General features: G+C 33.5%; 1 protein-coding gene across 1 annotated transcript in view; it reads left to right on the top strand.

The window, feature by feature from the left end:
* The window catches only part of LOC109375393 (neural cell adhesion molecule 2), a gene marked incomplete at its 3' end in the record, with an annotated part of 398480 nt that overhangs the window by 347968 nt on the left and 31659 nt on the right, over positions 1–18853 (top strand). The window contains exon 9 of the mRNA XM_019630775.1: positions 1746–1896. Within this exon, the coding sequence (XP_019486320.1) occupies positions 1746–1896 (151 nt within the window). The remainder of the gene's footprint in view (positions 1–1745; positions 1897–18853) is intronic.

Genomic DNA, 18853 nt, shown 5'->3' with positions numbered 1-18853 from the left:
CAGACCAGAGCCCAGGACAGAATACAGGGACCTACAGGGAGACAGGAGACTGCAACTGAGATGAAGAAGTAGTCAGAGAGCTGAAGTGGAGAAAAATCAGAGCATGGGTGTCTGAATGCCAAGTGAAGTCAGCCGGTAAGGAAGGAAGGATAGATAGTTCAATAATGTCTAATGACGAATAGAGGCACAGGGAGGTGAGGACCAAAGAACACCCCGGTAGTATTGAAACTTAGTTACCTGTATAACACGTTGGCCATTTTGTGTGTGTTTCCTCATTCTGACTTTAATTTTTGTGAATTTTTGCTTTTTTTTTTTTCCTCTGAAGTAAATGGATTTGGCAGTTAAAACATCTTCAATATTGGCAGAAGAGAATGCCCATCTGCTGGAAAACCTCATCTTACTATTTTTTTAGCAATACTTATGAGTGGGGAACATATGTTCGGCCTAGAAATCCTGATTGAAGTTGCAAAATACATCCCTAGTATGTCTTTGTTTCTTTGTTTTTGAAGACCATTTTTTCTGATAGTGAATAAATTATTAGTGAATGATATGATAATATAATAGTTGCATACCTATACAAAATTAAAAGGCCAAAAAGGAATCATATTGTGTCCTGATTAACTTCATGTTTGAAAAAGAATTTAAAAGCAGTCTTTTGATATGATTAATAAAGGGAAATAATTAAATGCCAAACTGTAATATACGAAGTGCACACATGTATTAAAATTTAATTGAATTTCAGTCATATAGAAAATTAAACAACCATATTTTGTTACATAATAACATAAATATTTCAAAATAAACGTATGGCATAAAATATTTTATGAGGCATTAAAATCTCAAATATTGAGAATGATTGATTCAGTAATAGTAAAGTGCATGGTCCCAATAAATATAAAATGCTAAAATTTCAATATATTTCCTGAATGTATGATGCAAAATTCATTGAGTAAACTTTCTCTATTTTCATATGTGCTCTATAAAGGTAATTAAGTTATTTAAAAAATAATTATAGGTATGATCATTGTGTTTCACACAAGAAGTCTTATTTGAAATATAATCTATAGACTTGAATTATAAGCAATTCCTTGATTTGAAGCAATATTCATGGAGTAAGTGATTAATCATCTTTGTATTGTTTTTATTGACTTCCTAAGAATGAGTTAGATCGTGCTTGCTATGTTTTAATAATTTACCTATGATGCATGTGGTAGCGGTTATGATTATGAGCAGGGTTGTTGTATTTATTCAAACATGAAAACTGTAAATTCCTTTTAAAGCCTTTAATTTTTATAAATCTTGCTACGTTCTCCCTACGTGGTAGAGTATGAAACTAAAGTGCCTCAGGAATATAGTTTTCATTGGTAGGTTTTAGTCAGAGTTGAGTAGGCATTGCTCTTTTATTATGTTTGCAAAGAACATAATTGGAAGCCAAGGAAACCCTTCCTGGAAGAACATGCAGGATTTTAAGAAGCAACGAGCATACTAAATAAAAAGAGGCTGATAAAACATGTGTTTAAGTTTTACTGCATTTCAGTGTGCCTGTAAGCAAGTGGATAGGTACAATGGATAAGCTAGAAATTGTAAATCATAAATATAGAAATGCAGTGTTTTGGGAAAAATATTTGAATGCAGGTAAGAGTTTATTTTCACTTACTGTGTGTAGCATAAATGCCATGTGTTTGGTCATCCTTTTACACAAAACAAGCATAAAATCTTTCTTTTTCCTACTTCGATGTGAGCAGAGCCCAGACGGCCGTGTGGAAGTCAAAGGGCAGCGTGGACGCTCATCCCTGAGCATCACGGACGTGAAGTTGTCGGACTCAGGGAGATACGACTGTGAAGCTGCAAGTAGAATCGGAGGGCACCAAAAGAGCATGTACCTTGACATTGAATGTAAGTTATTTTCATTTTGTATGTTTATTCAATCAACTTTTTTCTGCTTCGGAAAATATGAGTTTTTGTAGGAAGATAAAATACATATGTGGTTCATGTTTCAACATTTTAATGCATAGCTTTAGCCCTTCAAAGTCAGTTATTGGAGACATCTAGTGGATGTATGCAACATTTCACAGTGCTGTATAGATTTAATGGTCTTCATATTGCTTATCGTGAAAATTAAGCTTTGTGTGGCAATCTATAACACAGAACACCACATCAAATGAACTAGATTATTAGTGATCATTATTAGTTACCAGTAATTGGTCAATATCTTCTTAGATTCCTGTTTATTGTATAATATTAATGGTCCTGTGACCCACATACGAGTAGGTAGTAAGAATTGTCATTTCTTATTCAAGTTGTTTTTGTTCAATTATTTTATATCCTCATAAGATATGACATAGTATTTTTAAAGTGGTTAAATATATCAGCATTTATATTTTATCAAAATGGTATTTATTATCTGAAAGTGGGGATTATGACAAGGAGAGTTGTTAAATAATTATAAAATTTTTTATAACTGTGACATTTGTGAAAAGTGAAGGCTAATGAAAATGGAACTTTACACAATCCACCTTAAGTTATTGCATGTGATTTTAGAGTAATTTGGTATACATGTCCTTAAAAAAGGAAGAAATTTAATATTATGCTCAAGAGCTAAGTCAGGAATCATCAATGTTGGAGGTTCCCTGATATTTGAAAGGACATAGCTGTCTTAGAGGGGATGTAAAAGAAACTCTTATTGACAAAATGTTTCTATTGGAGAATTTCTAGTACATTATTATTCATAGGATATGATGGTAACTGTAAAACAAGTTTTCTCATTGAGAATGCCTCTAGAAAGCAAATATTTTCTCAAGAACAGACACAAAAAATCCATATTATTTTACATATTTACTAACCGTGACTCAAGAAATTAATGGAAAGGGCCAGCCGAGTGGCTCAGTTGGTTAAGAGCTCACTCAAGAGTTTGAGCTCTAAGCAACAGCGGTTCGAGTCCAGCCCGAGCTGAGCAGCTGCTGAGCTGCCAACAGGTAGCAGGATGGCTCAGCTTAAAAAAAAAAAAAAATTAATGGAAAGACCAACTAAACAATTTATGTCTGGGCTTTCTTTATAATATTCTGTTGGTTGAAAGTTTGCATTAAGGTGAATAATCCATTTTGAGTTCATTTTTATAGAGTCACTATGTATTATTTTTCTATACACATATCCAAGTCATTCGACACTATTTTTTTTAATTTTATTATTTTTATTATTTAAAATTAGTAATGAAAAACTGTCTTTACAGAATATCTTGTAGAAAACCATCTTTGAATAATAAAGTTCAGCTATTCTTGTTGAAGCCCATTTGTCAAACCTCAAAACCCACCACCTTCCAGGTGGTCTCTGAGGAGATGTTGATGAAACACACTCTTCATTGAGGACAGCTGGACAATGAAAAGTGACTGTAGGTTGCAAAAGCATGCTGCCAGCCCCATTTTTTAAAATTTTATTAAATTAATTGAGATGACATTGGCTAGTAAAGTTACATAGGTTTCAAGGGTACAATTCTGTAATACATCATCTATATATCACATTGTGTGTTCACCAGCCAGAGTCAGTTCTCCTTCCATCACCGTATATTTGACCCCCTTTACCCTCTTCTGCCTCCCCCCTCCCCCCTCAGCACTATTTACTGAAAAGACTTTTCTAGCTAAGGGTTTGCTCACAGTGTTGATCTTTACAAAGCATTATCTTTTGGATTTACTAATTTATATTCTGTATCATACATCTGTTTTCTAGTTTGTTGATTTTGGTTTTATCTTTATTATTTCCATTTCTCTATATATTTTGGATTTACTTTGCTCTTTGCTTATAAATTCTTAAGGTGGAATATTAGCTCATTCATTTTAGATATTTCTTATTTTTTCATATAACCATATAAACTCTAAATCTCTCATTAAGCAGTGGTTTAACTGCATCCCACAGATTGTAATATGTTGTATTTTTGTTGTCATTCAGTTGAAAATATATAGTTTTTAAATTTTCTTTGAGTTTCATCATTGCCGTATAGTTATTTATAAGGATACGTTTGACTTCCAGATATTTAGTGTTTTTGTAGATATTTTGCTGTTATTGATTTCTCACTATGGGTACTTCGAAAAACATATGTATCCTGCAGTCACAGGATCTCATGTTCTATAAATATCAATTAGCTCAAGGTGGGTGACAGTGTTTAAATCTTACACGTCTTCGCTGAATTTTACTGGATAGCTGTTCTATCAGAATGAGGTGTGAAAATCCTCTACCACAGTTGTAAATGTTTTTCTCTCCCTTTAAGCCCATTGTTTTTTGCATCATATATTCTGAGGCTCAGTGAGGCAATACACATTTATAACTTGTATGCTGTATTAGCATCCTATTGCTGCTATAACCATGACCACGGACTTCATTGCTGTAAACAACAAAAATATCTTTCTGTTCTGGAGGTCAGAGGTTCAAAATCTTTCTCACTGGGATAAAGTCAGGTGTCGGTAGAGCTGTGTTCCTTTGTGGAGACTTTAGGGGAGATTCTGTTTTCTTGTCTTTTTCAGCTTCTACAGTCTGCCCACATTCCTTGGCTCACTGTCCCCTTTCATCTTCAAAACCAGCAATGGTAGACGCAGTTTCTGTCACTCACATCACATTACTCTGACTCTTCCTTTCTCACATCTCTTTTCTCTGACTCACCTGCCATTACAGTGGACCCACATTGGATAATCGAGGATAATCTTGTCAACTCAACACCTTTACCTTAAAGACAGCCCTAAAGCCCCTTTGCCATGTAAAGTAACATGCTTACAGGTTCGGGAAAGTGTGATGTGTGCAGATAGATAGATAGATAGATAGATATAGATATAGATATCTCTTTATATATATCTTTGTCATAAATCATTTCTTCTATTTTCTCCACTGATCTCTTTGAGCGCAATGTATTTTGTCTAATATTCAAATAGGTACTCAAACCATTTACAGTTACTGTTTATACACCTTTTTTCATTCATTTACTTTCCCCTTGTGTTTTATTTTTAATCAAAGTTAATTGTTAGTAAAGTTACATAGGTTTCAGGTGTAAAATTCTGTAATTTTTATGTGAAATTAAAATGTGTCTTATTAGGCAGCATATAATAGAATATTGCTTTTTCACCCACTCTGTCAAGCTCTGCCTTATAATTAGTGTTTAAGCCAGGAGTCATCAATAAATGGGTCAGGTAATAAATATTTTAGATTTTGCCTGGTTTTCTGGGTCTCTTTCACAAACAAACCATTCTAAAGGCTTTTTGCATTATTTTGCTCTTCTAGACAATTAAAAATATACAAATTATTCTTAAGTGTAAGCATAAATATAAAAGGTCCTTAGACTATATTTTGCCAAAGGCATAGTAGGCCAGCCATTGGTTTAGACTATTAAATTTAGTACAGTTATTAATATGGTTTCATTTAGGTCTGCAATTTTATTTTTCAGTTTTTTCACTGTTTTTTCATGTTCTGTTCCCATTATTCTGTCTTTTTAGTTACTAGAAGATTTCAATATTTTAATTTATATATTAATAATATCTTTTAGGTTTGTGTTTCATTTTGATTTGCTTAAGTGATGTTCTAGGGATTATAATATACAAACTTAACATTTTATAATCTATATACAGTTAATATGTTAACACTTTAAATTAAATGTAGAAACCTTGCAACTATGTATGTCCCTTTATACCTGACCCCCGCAAATCTTTTTATTATTGATTTCCTATGTAATATATCTACATTCGTTGAAATCTAACTGAAAATTATGATAATCTTTGTTTCAAAGTCATAAATATTTTAAAGAACCAAAGAGAAAATAAAATATTGTTATGACTGATTTATTTACTATTTATTTTACTCTTCCTTCATCCTTTATGATTCAGATGTCCTTCTGATATTATTGTCCTTCAGCCTGAAGAAATTCCGTCTCCATTTATTATAGAGGATATTTGTTTGGGATACATTCTATTATTTTTCTTTAATCTGAAAAAAATCCCACCCCCCTTCCTCCATTCTGAATGATCTTTTTCCTGGAAAGAGTTCTAGGTTGATATTCTTTAAAGATTGGTTTCATTGTCTTCTAGCTTTTTTGGTTTCTGATGAGAAATCCGTGATCATTTGAATTGTGGATCCCTTGTGTGCCACTTATCCTTTGTCTCTAGATACTTTCAAATTATTTTCTTTATCTTTGTGCTTTGATTAGAATGTGTCTAGGTCTGGTTTTCTTTGGGTTTACCGTGTTTGGGGTATACCGGGCTTTTTTCAGTCTCTAAATTTGTATTGGACAATATATCTGGGCAGTTTCTGATCACTATGTCTTCACATATTTGCCCCATCCTAATCTCTCCCTCATGTCCAGGGTTTTGCTTACACACATGTCAGGACTTTTGAAATTATCTCAGACATCTGAGACACTGTTCAGCTTATATGTTGTATTTATCATGGTCCATCAGATTAGTCAATTTCTGCTGTTAGTTCAAGTTAACTGACTCGACACCCTCATCTCCTTTCTCCTAAGCCCACCCAGGGAGCTTTTTATTTTATTTAAGATGCCATATTTTTTAGTTCTAAATTCCTAATTTTGTGTTATTTTAGTTTCTATGCTGACATTTCTCTCCTTTTCCTTTATCTCATGGAGCATAGTTAAAATAGCTGTCCTGGAATCTATATCTGACAGATTCAGTATCTGGGCCATCTTAGCACGTGCGTATGTTGCCTGTCCTTTCCCGTTTTAATTGGTTATATTCTCCTGGCTCATTACATGTCAAGAAATGCCGAATTGTGTCCTGGATACTGTAAATATTATGTTGTGCAGATGCCGTGTAATTTGACAACCATCTGGAAAAAGTGTTTTTAAGCAAGAAATCACCCTTAAATTCTGTGTTGCCTCCTGTGGGCTGTGATTCAAATCTCAGTTGACTTCTGAAGTTTTTGCTATGCAAGTTTGTATCTAAGACATAGGAAGATCAGGGCTTAGGCTGAGATTTCCTGGGTTTTATACACAGAATTAAGCCATCTCTTTCTCTGACTCCTATCCGGGTTTCCCCACACACTAGTCAACCTGTATTGGCACCTTTCCAAGGAACCTCTGAATTTATGGACAAATTTTAGCTCCACAGTGACTTTGAAGCTCTTCAACTAAAGCCTGCCCCATAGACAAAGCCATAAGAGAAAAAAGAAAAGTGGGAAACTGGTGTCCTGATTCTGTATATTCTACAGAAGACTTAGGTAGTTTATGTTACTGTTTTCGTTTCTATTGTTGTTGTTATTTGATTTGTGTTATCTCTATAAAGATTTTAGTTATTACTACTTGGGGAATTGGGCTATCACAGGATTACAGTGCCACTATGGAAACAAATATATATTCTATTTGTAATGCAACTTTAAATAATAAATATTTGGTTTCCCTAGTTCGTGGAACCAAGAACATAAATGTTTTCATCATCTTTTGTTTCTTCCCTTCATTTTATTTAAATTTCAGGGTTTATTTTTTTCTAAATCATTTGTCCTTAAATAAATTATCACACTGGTCAAAGATTGTTTAAATTGCAAAGTCCTATAAAGAAGTTGTGTTTCTTATTTTCCTTTCAGTGATCTATCTTCTGTACAGTTTTATTTAATTTGACATTTTTATCTATAACCAACCTTCATCTTCCTAGAAAGGATAGTAAGTTCTACCTATGTAAATCATTTCAATTTTGAAATGGAAAGACAGGACAGCATTAGCTGAGGTTTACAGTTAGACGTTTAGAGTTCTTAATAGTACCTTTTACCTATAAAGGGTCATTTATTTCTAATAAAGACTGAATTTTATGTAGAGCAAAAGAAAGCATGTTATATTTTTTAATTAATAAGCATATTATCAACAATCATTCCGTTGACATATTTTTTCCAGTCTCCAAATTGTAAAATTAAAATTATAACCTCTAAATTAAAAAGTAAACTTACTTTGTAGGTTATATCTTGTGGATATAACCTACACATGAAGCCTCTATTTAAGCTGCCTCCTCTTGCTTTTTCCTCAGATTAATTTTTTTTTTTTTTTTTTTACCTGAGCCATCCTGCTACCTATTTGCAGCTTAGCGGCTGCTCAGCTCGGGCTGTACTCGAACTGCTGTTGCTCAGAGCTCAAACTCTTGAGCGAGCTCTTAACCAACTGAGCCACTCGGCTGGCCCCTCAGATTAATATTTTTTTAATATCCAAATTAATTAATTACAGGACAATACAAAATTATGTTGGGAGTCCAACTCAGTATTCCCACCTTATACTACTTTTAAGAATACAATTCAGTTTTATAATTATATTAATTTGCCCATGTAGTTACCTAACTTCTTCTCTATCATGTGTGTTTGAGATATTACCTTCTAGGGACTTACTATAATTTATTAAAACAGACTCATGAAAAAATGTTTATAGCGGATGAGTACAATGGTGTGAAATTCACTTATGATAATTTATATAAAATATGCTAGTGAAAGAAGAATTTATACTGAAGTAGAAAGTTTTATTTATATATATATAAATATATATATATATATATATAATTTCATGAATTGCTAAAGTTCAGATTTTATTCACATGGTAGAAAAAGGGAAAATGTCCCAATGTTATCATTTGTCTATAGTTAGTATTATTTAGGGGCACGGGGTTAAATAATCGCTTGGAATAAGTAACCATAGTCATCATTTAAAGTTTAGCCTGCTTTTCTCTTTCAGTTACCTTCCTTGTAAATTGGTCTAATTGTATTAGGAAAGTTGACACTTCTATTTTATAGCTATAAACCTGCTATTGTTAATAAACCTTTTATATTTTTCTCATAGGAAGATAAGTAGAAATTTTGGTTGGATATTGCAACCTAATAACTATGATTAGTACTGAAGGTATCAAATAAGCTTATTTTTTGGTAATTAAAGCTTGTGTTGTTATAAAATAAAGTATTTTATTAAGTGGCAAATTTCTAATGGTAATACAATTTTCAGTACCTTACATGTAACGCCATGAGAAATTATTGTTGTAAATAAATATTTGATGTATTTGATGTTAGAAATGGTAAGAATATTTTTATTCTGTATCTTTCAATCAAAACAGCATAGAAACTATGAAAATTAAAAAGATATTATGCAATGTCACAAAGAAAAAACATAACAAGAATAGACTTTATTGCTTGATTCAAGCACCTACAGTATAATATTGCTAGGAAAGAGTAGAAGAGAATCAAGGCATTTATAATTTGATACCACCACATTTACTTTAATAGCACTAAATTGAAGGTATTCAGAAGATTAAGCCCTATTTATTTTCTGTTCAAAACCTCTTTTGTATTCCATTTTGCTCAGATTCCTTGGCATCCTGCCAGTTTATTGTCAACATTTCAAAGGCATGACCCTTACTAAGAAACACTAGTTAAACTAAAGTTCCAATTTATAAAACAAAGGAGATAGTAGGTATGTGATATGTGGTTTAAAGCAATAAGCAGCAATTGCATAGTAGGTTTGATTACAATTAGAATATTATTAAGCTTTGTGACTAGGTACTCATTACATACCACCTATTAACTAGACTTAATTATTTTATGTGATTAATTTAATAGTTATGTGGTAACAATGCATGTTAAGAAGTATTGAAATTTCATTTACATTTTTTCTCATCGAGCTCTCTGCACCTGCTTTTATTTCTTGTTAGACATAATGACAATATTTAAATGCATTTTTTTATGGGTAGTATAATGTTGTTAGCAATCTTCCAAAGCATGTTCAGGATACAGAGATATTAATTTTATAAGACGTATTCATGTTACTTCCATATTTACATGCATTCCTTAGAATTAATAAATCTTTGCTCTATCACATAATTATTTTAGTTCCTCAAGTTTACCAGTCTCTCAACATCACAGTGAATCTAATGGCACGATTGGCTGCATCTACAGAATGAAGTAAATAAGACCTGAATGACTTTGACACTTAAAGAAAATTATCTCAATAAACACATAGATTCAAAAAGTCCTTGGTCATAGCAGACACACATTTTGTATCTGTGATTAAAATCTTGTCTTATGACCCTATCTTTTACACTCACCGTAATACATTTAAGCTGTTCAAACTTTAAAGAAGAGGGCTCATTGTAGAAATAAATTGGTCTAATGCTGGCATCTAATTAGGTTTTATATCCAGTATGATCATTTCAAGGACAGCATCTGAGAGAAATACAAAGTTTACCTCTCTGTCAGAAGATAAGAAGAACAAAATGTTAAAAGAGAGAGCTGAAAAATATTTCACTGCTCAGCTGTATTTGCAAAACCAAAACTTTACATGAACCCCCTGGGAAAATTTGGAATATTGCATTCCTCACATGCATAGGTACAATCAATTATTCTAGTTTTATCACATTTTTGTCTAAATCTGACAGATATAATTTGATACATATTAATCTTATTGTTAAAACAAACTTAAGAAATTATGATGATGAAAAGTTTTTAAGGAATACTAGAAAATATCCAACCCTTGAGATGATAAACCTTACAAATAAACAAACACATATCAAACAATTAAATAAATATAGTCATTTCGTGTAACTACTGGATTCATCACTCTCTTGGCACCTGTTTAACATAATTGTCCAGAAATATCAACCCCGCTTCCAATGTACCACACCCTTCTCCCTTTCTCTGGAATGAGGACCTTGCCCCAGGGATCCAGGTTCTTACTAGCACATCAACTGTCTCAGTTCCTGCTGTTAATAATGAAAGGCCATAGGCTGAGTGTCTTAACATGAGCACTTATTTCTCACTGTTCTGGAGGCTAGAAGTCCAAGGTCAGGGGAGCAGCATGGTCAGGTTCTTGGGCAGGCCCTTTTTGCTGGTTATGTGCTCACATGTCCTTTTCTTGGTTCATTCACACAGAAAGGGAGACACCTTCTGTCTCTCCCTTTCTTCCTTTTTTTTTTTTTTTTTTTTTTTTTTTTTTTTTTTTTTTTTTTNGCTCAGCTCGGGCTGGACTCGAACCACTGTTGCTCAGAGCTCACACTCTTGAGTGAGCTCTTAACCAACTGAGCCACTCGGCCGGCCCTTTCTGTCTCTCCCTTTCTTTAAGAGCATTAATTCCATCACGTGGGCTCTGTATTTATGACTTCATCTAAAACTAATGATCTCTCAAACACTCACCTCCAAATATCATCACATTGAGGATAGGGGCTTCAACATGTGAATTGCGGGGGAAGCCAGGCTCAAACATTCAGCCAACCTCACAGATGGAACTAGTATAGAATTTCATGGGGTGAAGCTCCCCCTGAAATCGCATCTGCGATCACATCATGCCTAGCCTTCACTGACTTCAGAGTTTTGTCATCTGAAGATCCTGAAAGATACTGTGAGCTAATGGCAGACCTCACTGCTCCTTAATGAGTGTGGGCTGCTATAACAAAGTACTATAGACCGGGTAGCGTATAAACAACAGAATTTTATCTCTCACAGTTCCTGATGCTGGAAGTCAAGGAGCCAGAATGGTCAGGCTCTGGTGAGAGCCTTTTCTGGTTAGAGACTGCCATCTTCTGCTTCCGTCCTCATGTGATGGACTGCAGAACATGCAAACAAAGTGCTCTCCTGATCCTCGTAAGGACACTGGTCCCATTCATGAGAGCTCCACTTTGTGACCTCATATAATCCTAGTTACTTCCCTAAGGCCACACCTCCTAATATCATCACATTGGGAGGTAGGGTTGCAACATAGGAATTCGGGGGTGGGGGGTGGGGGCGAGAGCACAAACTTTCAGTCCATAGCAGTAGTGCCCCTCCAACTTCCTCCTCCTCCCTAAGATTCGCTGCTAGTAGGTTTAGCTCCTTGGATTTACTGTGTTACACCTTAATCAAGAATAACATGGCCACCGAAAGTTCAAGTACTTAATGTTTGAAAAACACCAGTCCAACAACTTGAATCCAGTCAGCCAGAACTTTGTGTCCCTTACATTATTAAATCCTCTGAATGAGAGTATCTAATCTCAGTGACATGGCGGCAAAGACAAGTTTTTCCTAATATTGTCTATGTATTGTTGATATCTGTACACTGACTTAAGCTAGCTCATAGTTTGTGATGATTGAAACTAGATAGCAGCTTTTTTAGTACATTAAAAAGCTAATATTACTATTAGTAATATAATTAGTATCTTAATTACATTGTTTCATTCATCAATATTTATCAGACATATACTACCCACCAAGTACTCTCCTGGGTATTGAGTATATAGAACTGAATAAAGCAAGCAAAGCCACTTGACCTTATGGACCTTACATACTAGCAAGGAAAACCAACAATAAACAAAACAAAATACAGTAGCAAAATACATATGGGAAACAGTGAAAAGGGCTAAAGAGAAAACAATAAAGCAGTGCAGATACATTATCAGCTAATGACATAATAATTAATTATGCCTAATAAACACCCCCAAATTCCATGGCATACAAAAATAATTTTCATGCTCCACTGAAATCGGCCGACTCCAGCTGACCCAGTAGGGAGCTCTGCTTGGAGCGGCAGTGTTGAACTCCACACGATGAGTCCAGTAATGCCTGTAGCCAGGCTGGAGAGGTGGCAGCCCCACGGAGGACACCATCTTGTGGTGATGGCAGAAGCACGAGGGAACAAGCCCAGTGAGCAAATTTCAAATGTCTGCTTATGTCACATCCAGAAAGTTACATGGTTAAGCCTAATGTCAACCCAGCTGTGTAATGTACTCCTCTTCCATTGGGAGGGCTGTTGAAGTGAATATTTGCTGAATAAAATAAGCCATAGAGACATATATGCCTGTGAGTGAAATGTCATAGAGTGAATTTAAAAATAGTATTCAGGTTTGTGAAAATATGTACATTTACATTTTTCTTTGATTTGTTTCTGACTTGTATCATCATCACATATTGAAAAATAAAAGCCAACATAATTTTTACTAAATTCTGATAAAGACAAAGAATTAAATGGTATTTTTGTATCTTTGTTTTTAAGAACCTTCATAATAATTACTGTTTAATAATATTTATTGTATAACTCTAGAAATAGTGTATTAAGTGCTTTTCAATGATGCAAAATGACTGAAGGGACATACAAATATTACAATATATCTAGGAAGCCGGAATCAATTTATGCAACAGCTTACAAAGTATCATAAATTAACATAATTCAACACACTTATAATTAAATGTGTCACAGAGACTTACAAATGATCAATGACAGAAAAAAATTTCCTTAGAAATGTAATATCATCACAGTGCTTTAAAGAAGTAGAACCTAAGAAGCAGACAATATTGTTTCTGTATCTATTCAATTTTAAAAACTGTATAACTCATTTGACTTATTCTATTTATCCACACAGATCCCTTTATTTCATATGTATAAGGTCCTTTGCGTTAAAATGTCCTCCTTACTACAGTATTGTTGACAAGAGAAACTGTGTCTGCCCCTGTGATGAAGATAAAGGCTTCATAAAGACAATTTTTTTTTAATATTTTATTGGGGAATTGGTGGAGGGGAACAGTGTTGGGGCATTGGGGAAGGGGAACAGACAAGTTGCTGTCCTTTTGTTCCTCAGTCTAGTTGTGGAGGATGTCGCTTCACTGGCCCATGTTGGTATTATCATTGTGCTCTTCCCGGCTGAGGCAGATGGGTCGCTGGCCATTGTATGGCTCATGGTGGCTCACGACAGCTCACAGAAGCTCATGCCAGCTGCCGGCCACTCACGGCAACCCAGCTCCAGGTCGAGCTGTTGTTCACCATCTTAACTGTAGAGGGCATAGCATCACTGGCACTCATGTGGGATCCAAACTGGGGTTCTGATGCTCAGAGCTGGCCTCGCAAGCCAACTCTTAGCCAATGCGCCACTCAGCCAGCCCAACAATTTACCTCTTTTTTTTTTTTTTTTAGCTGAGCCATCCTGCCACCTGTTGGCAGCTCAGGGCTGCTCAGCTTGGGCCGGGACTCGAACCGCTGTTGCTCAGAGCTCAAACTCTTGAGCAAGCTCTTAACCAAATGAGCCACTTGGCCAGCCCAACAATTTACCTCTTTAAATAATTATTTTTAAGAGCACTGTTAGGATCTAAAAATTTTTCATATGTAGCAAGATTTCAAATATTATCTTGTTAGGTACAAATAATTCAATGATAATTTTTTTAAGGGAATCTTTGATTTTTCTTGGGCCTTCTAAGAATTTTCCTAAAATTATAAAAACTAATATTAATGTAGTCAGCTCAATACAATAAAAGATATCCTATTTTTGATACTTTTATTTTTTGTGATTTTTCTCAAACTTCATAATATGATTAATTTTTGTTGCCAATACTCGTAAATCAGCAGTGCTAAAACAATTGATTTAAACTTTATTTTTTTCCCTGAGCTACATTTCTCATTGTGATTGCTTATTTTAATTATTTTTGAGATGCGTATTTTATATCTGTATCAAATAATAAGAATTAAGTATGTAAAATTCTAGATCACATCCTAATAAACCAAGATAATTTCATTTTAATATATGCACGTATATTTTAAAATTTTATTTAAGCATTTTTTTGCACACAAATGTTCTTTCTGAATATAAATTGAAACTTCTATTATAATGTAGTATCAGAAACAAACCTAAATATTTCCAATATCTCTTTTTCTGAAATGAAAAAACAAAACAAAGAACATATTAGTGATTTTCCAGAAGCTGTCTGGGAAATGATAAAGATATTTTTACATGTAATAAATATCCTAAAATCTTGATTTATGTTTTTCCCAAATTTAGAGTTTTATTTGGGAAAAGCAAAATCAGAAACACTTGCTCAGATTTATTCATGTGATTGAATTATAATTGTAGGTGTTTTTCATTCAGATTATGGTTTGCAATGTGTCCTTGCTTTTATATACTTTTAATTTCTCTGATTTTAAAAATGCATTTATATTATTGTAAAATAATTTGTAGTACAAATATTGTACATAATAATATACTACCAGCTGCTTTATATTTATTGCCAAATTCATTCATTAAATTAATATTTATGAATGTGTAAAATATGCTAGGCAGCACTTTCATCCTGGGGAAACAAAAATGAAGAGTACATGTTTTTAGCCCCCCCAAAAAATTGTCTAAAAGTGGATAACCATATTACAAAATATTTTTAGAAGAGGCTGGACATTTTTGTTTTTCTTTTTGGTTACTGTGATGCAATGCTCAGAAAATGTATCACCTGTGATTCATTTCCAATCGTAACTTGAATGGGTCAAGTTATTTTGCTCTATTATGTAAAAATAATTAAATTTGTATGTATTATCACCTTTTTAAATGAATAAGTGGCCTACTTGAGTGCATACTAAAAATAAACTATATGTCAACATAAAAAATAATTCAGCAGAAAGAAATTGTGATCTAAGTCCAATTACATTACATGGTTATTTAAAAGTTATAAATATTGACAATCTGTTACCAATTTTTATTAAAGAGACCTAAAGAGGGGTAGAAAATGGCTACATAATTCCCTACATTTCAGCCTTCCAATTAAGAGGTGATAAATGTAGAGATAAAATGGTGATAATACCTAATGTATATAAATGTGCTTAAATTTAATCACAGGTTGTAAACGCCATGTTAGCTGTTATCATCATCATTATTATTTCTAATGTTATTGTTATTATGCAGGCAATAATGACTAAGGGTTTCTATTGTTTGTTTTCTGTTGCTCTGATGCTGACATTCCATTCTGCATTAAACCAACAATATCCTAGAATGCACAACCACTCACGTTAAGATCTAAGAGTGGAAATGTTTAGTTTTTTTTAAGTTATCAAGGTGTGATAGACATGGGAAGTTTAAGAAATTAGTTAAATTTGTGCAGTTATTTTATCATTTGTAAAATGAACAACATGGACATCAAATTAAATCACTGGATAAAAAATTACATTTTACTTGATAGTTTTCAACTTTGATAGTAATGACACATTTCAAAGTTGTGACATTAATAAACACAAATTATCTAAATTATACAATGTGCTATTGGTAAATAAAATTCTGAGGAAAATAGCATTATTGATATTCATAAAACAACTCTAACACTGCTATATCTCTATGACAAATTATTCTTCTTTTGACAACTAGGAAATTTTTATGAAAGATTTACTTAAGTTTTGTTTCCTAGATTTATATGTGAAATTGTGTATGATGATGATAATATAGTTTTAAAATACTATAGCTGTTTATGGAAAATTCAATGTATAAAGCAACAAGAGAGGACAAAAATAGCCAAAGGTAGTGAAATAATTTTATTAATATTTTATGTATGATTTAAGGAGGAGAGATATTAGGACAAGAGAAAAAATAATAGCAGAAAGAGGAATAATTCACCTTATAATCAAACTTGTCTTATGATTAGTAATAGTTATATCACTAATAACAGTCAAATTAGGTGTGTGCTAAGAAGTCACATAGAGGCATATCTTAATATAAATTATGCTTATGAATCTAGGGTGAAATATGCTGAGATTTATGCATAACTCAGTTCAAATTTAGTACAGAAAATACACATCCAGTGCTATGTAAATTGGCAATAAACATATCCAATTTAGTATTCCATGTAACCATTTGTATTCCCATGACACATGGACTGAATCTAGTTAATTGCCATAGCTGATTCTGTGTATGAGTGAGCGTACAGTAGAACTGGATCTATGAAATTATTAATTGAATTATCTTCTAAGTGTGCCAAAGGATATATTAGCTTTTATTCCCTTGGTAGTTTCCCTCAGCATAAATCAAATGAGAAAATTCAATGACTAAAAAAAAAGTGTCAAGATGTTTTAGATAGTATAAAAATATGTGCAGTTAATTCTTAGTTAATTTAAGGGGCTGGCTTCCTCACAAAATAGGCAATAAGAGCCTATGTAAGAAAATGTATTACAATAGAAATAACACCAGATTCAAGTCCTAATTTCTGTGATTTTAGGAAAGTCAAACAAATGTCTGTATACTTTTCCTCCACTGTTCACTGGATTGACATCTAGAATACATACTTATCCTGGGTTTTCATTCATTAAAATGATATTTACTATTATTTACTGAGTATCTACTGAGTTTCAGATATAAATTCAGGTGGTTAGGGAACAGTGAGAAACGCAACATTGCCCTTACTTTCAGAATTTATGTTTCCATTAGGGAGATGGAACACACACGACCACGTTACGATGAAATATACCTGAAAGTGATGAGGTAGACAAGACAGCTAGGCAAGGGGCTGAAAGCAGGAAAGGGTTAGGGATGGCTACAGTTTAAGGAACAAAGTTAACTGAAATGGAGACAGGGTCAGAGAAAAGGCATAGGCCAGCTAATGCAGAACTTTGTAAATAATCATCATAAAAGTTTTTGATTTAAGAAATGGGAAGAGAATCTTTAAGAAGGGTTTAAGCAGGACAGTAACACTGTATTAAAATAGAACCTGGTAGGCCAGGCAGCCACTAAGATAGTAAGGACAGAGCTTCTAAAGTTGACCTTGTAATGTGTGTGACCTTGAACAGGAATGTAATACTGACAATGGAGAGAAGTGAATGGTATTTTCATGTATTTTGATTTATTGGTGGGAAATGAATGTCAAAGCTTTTAAAATAGAGCATTGTATTACACATTAAAATCATTTTATTATTTGTGGTTCTTAAAATTTTAACATTAAAGAGAAAATATTAACTTTTACACCACAGAGTATGATCACTATAAGAGAAGACAGTATTTCCCGGTAGTGTGTAAATTATCAATGAGTGTGCAAGACCGATTTCAGTAATCCCAATACTGTTTTCCAAGGGCAATACATATTATGTTATCAATATGATTGTAAAAGACGTAAATTAATTTTTCAGTGTTTGTAAGTCTTATGTTAATATTGCTTTTCAATTCAATTCACAAAATGCATAGTATATAGTGAGTTTGAATATTGGTTCTATTACTTGTGAACCTGTGGATACATCAGGTGATATATGTCGGTTGCCAGAGTCTGTTTTCTGTTTGTTATCGGCATCACCCTGCTAATGGGGAGGCAGATTTCAGGAATCCAGGTCCACACTCAGCAAGAAGTAAGACTTTACTCACAGGTACCAACCACACAGGGAGAGGGAGAAGGAGAGGGAGAGGAAGAGAGAATGACTTCAGAGCCTGAGTGGAAATGACAAGAAAAAGTGAAAAGCTTGTATTAAGCAAGTAATCAAGTCAGGAAGTCTTGTTCAATGACAGTGAATGCTGGTCGTGTGTTCAGCTCTATGTCTCAGCAATAAGGAAAAAATAATAATAATAATAACAATAAATATAACAACAACAAAAAGGACATTTATCAAAATAGTAGTGACTTGGCACCAAGCTCGAAGGTGGCCTTAAAAGTTTCTCCTGTTATGCCTGGAAGATGATTTTCCGGATCCCAACTTTGAGAAAGATTCTGGCACCCTTTGCTATTCGTCCTTGAGCTGGAAACTAAATCAGAGATCCAGTCAAGGTCATGGATATAAGACTGTTGAAATATTTTCGCTCAGCCTTCTGCCTATCCAGCTGCCATTTAATAAAATCTAAATAATTTCTTTCTTGAGATCTTTCCATTGTGATAATCGCTAAGAGATAATAGTTCCTTTGTTTTTTAAATCTTTATTTATTTTACATCCAGTTTTGCATAGTCACCTTCTTCCAGTCTATGCACTTATATATACATTTATACTAATAATCATATAATCATTAAGTAGAAGACATGGGACTCTTAAGATAATCTGCTTCCCAATATTTTTACCACCAAGAAACTCTTATATTTTTTCGCGCATTCTCCAATTTTAAAGATACTAACTTATTTAAATGATATTTGTTAAAGAGGAACCATATATACACACACACACA

Source organism: Hipposideros armiger, unplaced genomic scaffold, assembly GCF_001890085.2.
Source record: "Hipposideros armiger isolate ML-2016 unplaced genomic scaffold, ASM189008v1 scaffold_942, whole genome shotgun sequence".
NCBI classification, from domain to species: domain Eukaryota; kingdom Metazoa; phylum Chordata; class Mammalia; order Chiroptera; family Hipposideridae; genus Hipposideros; species Hipposideros armiger.
This window is presented reverse-complemented; position numbering and strand designations above follow the sequence as displayed.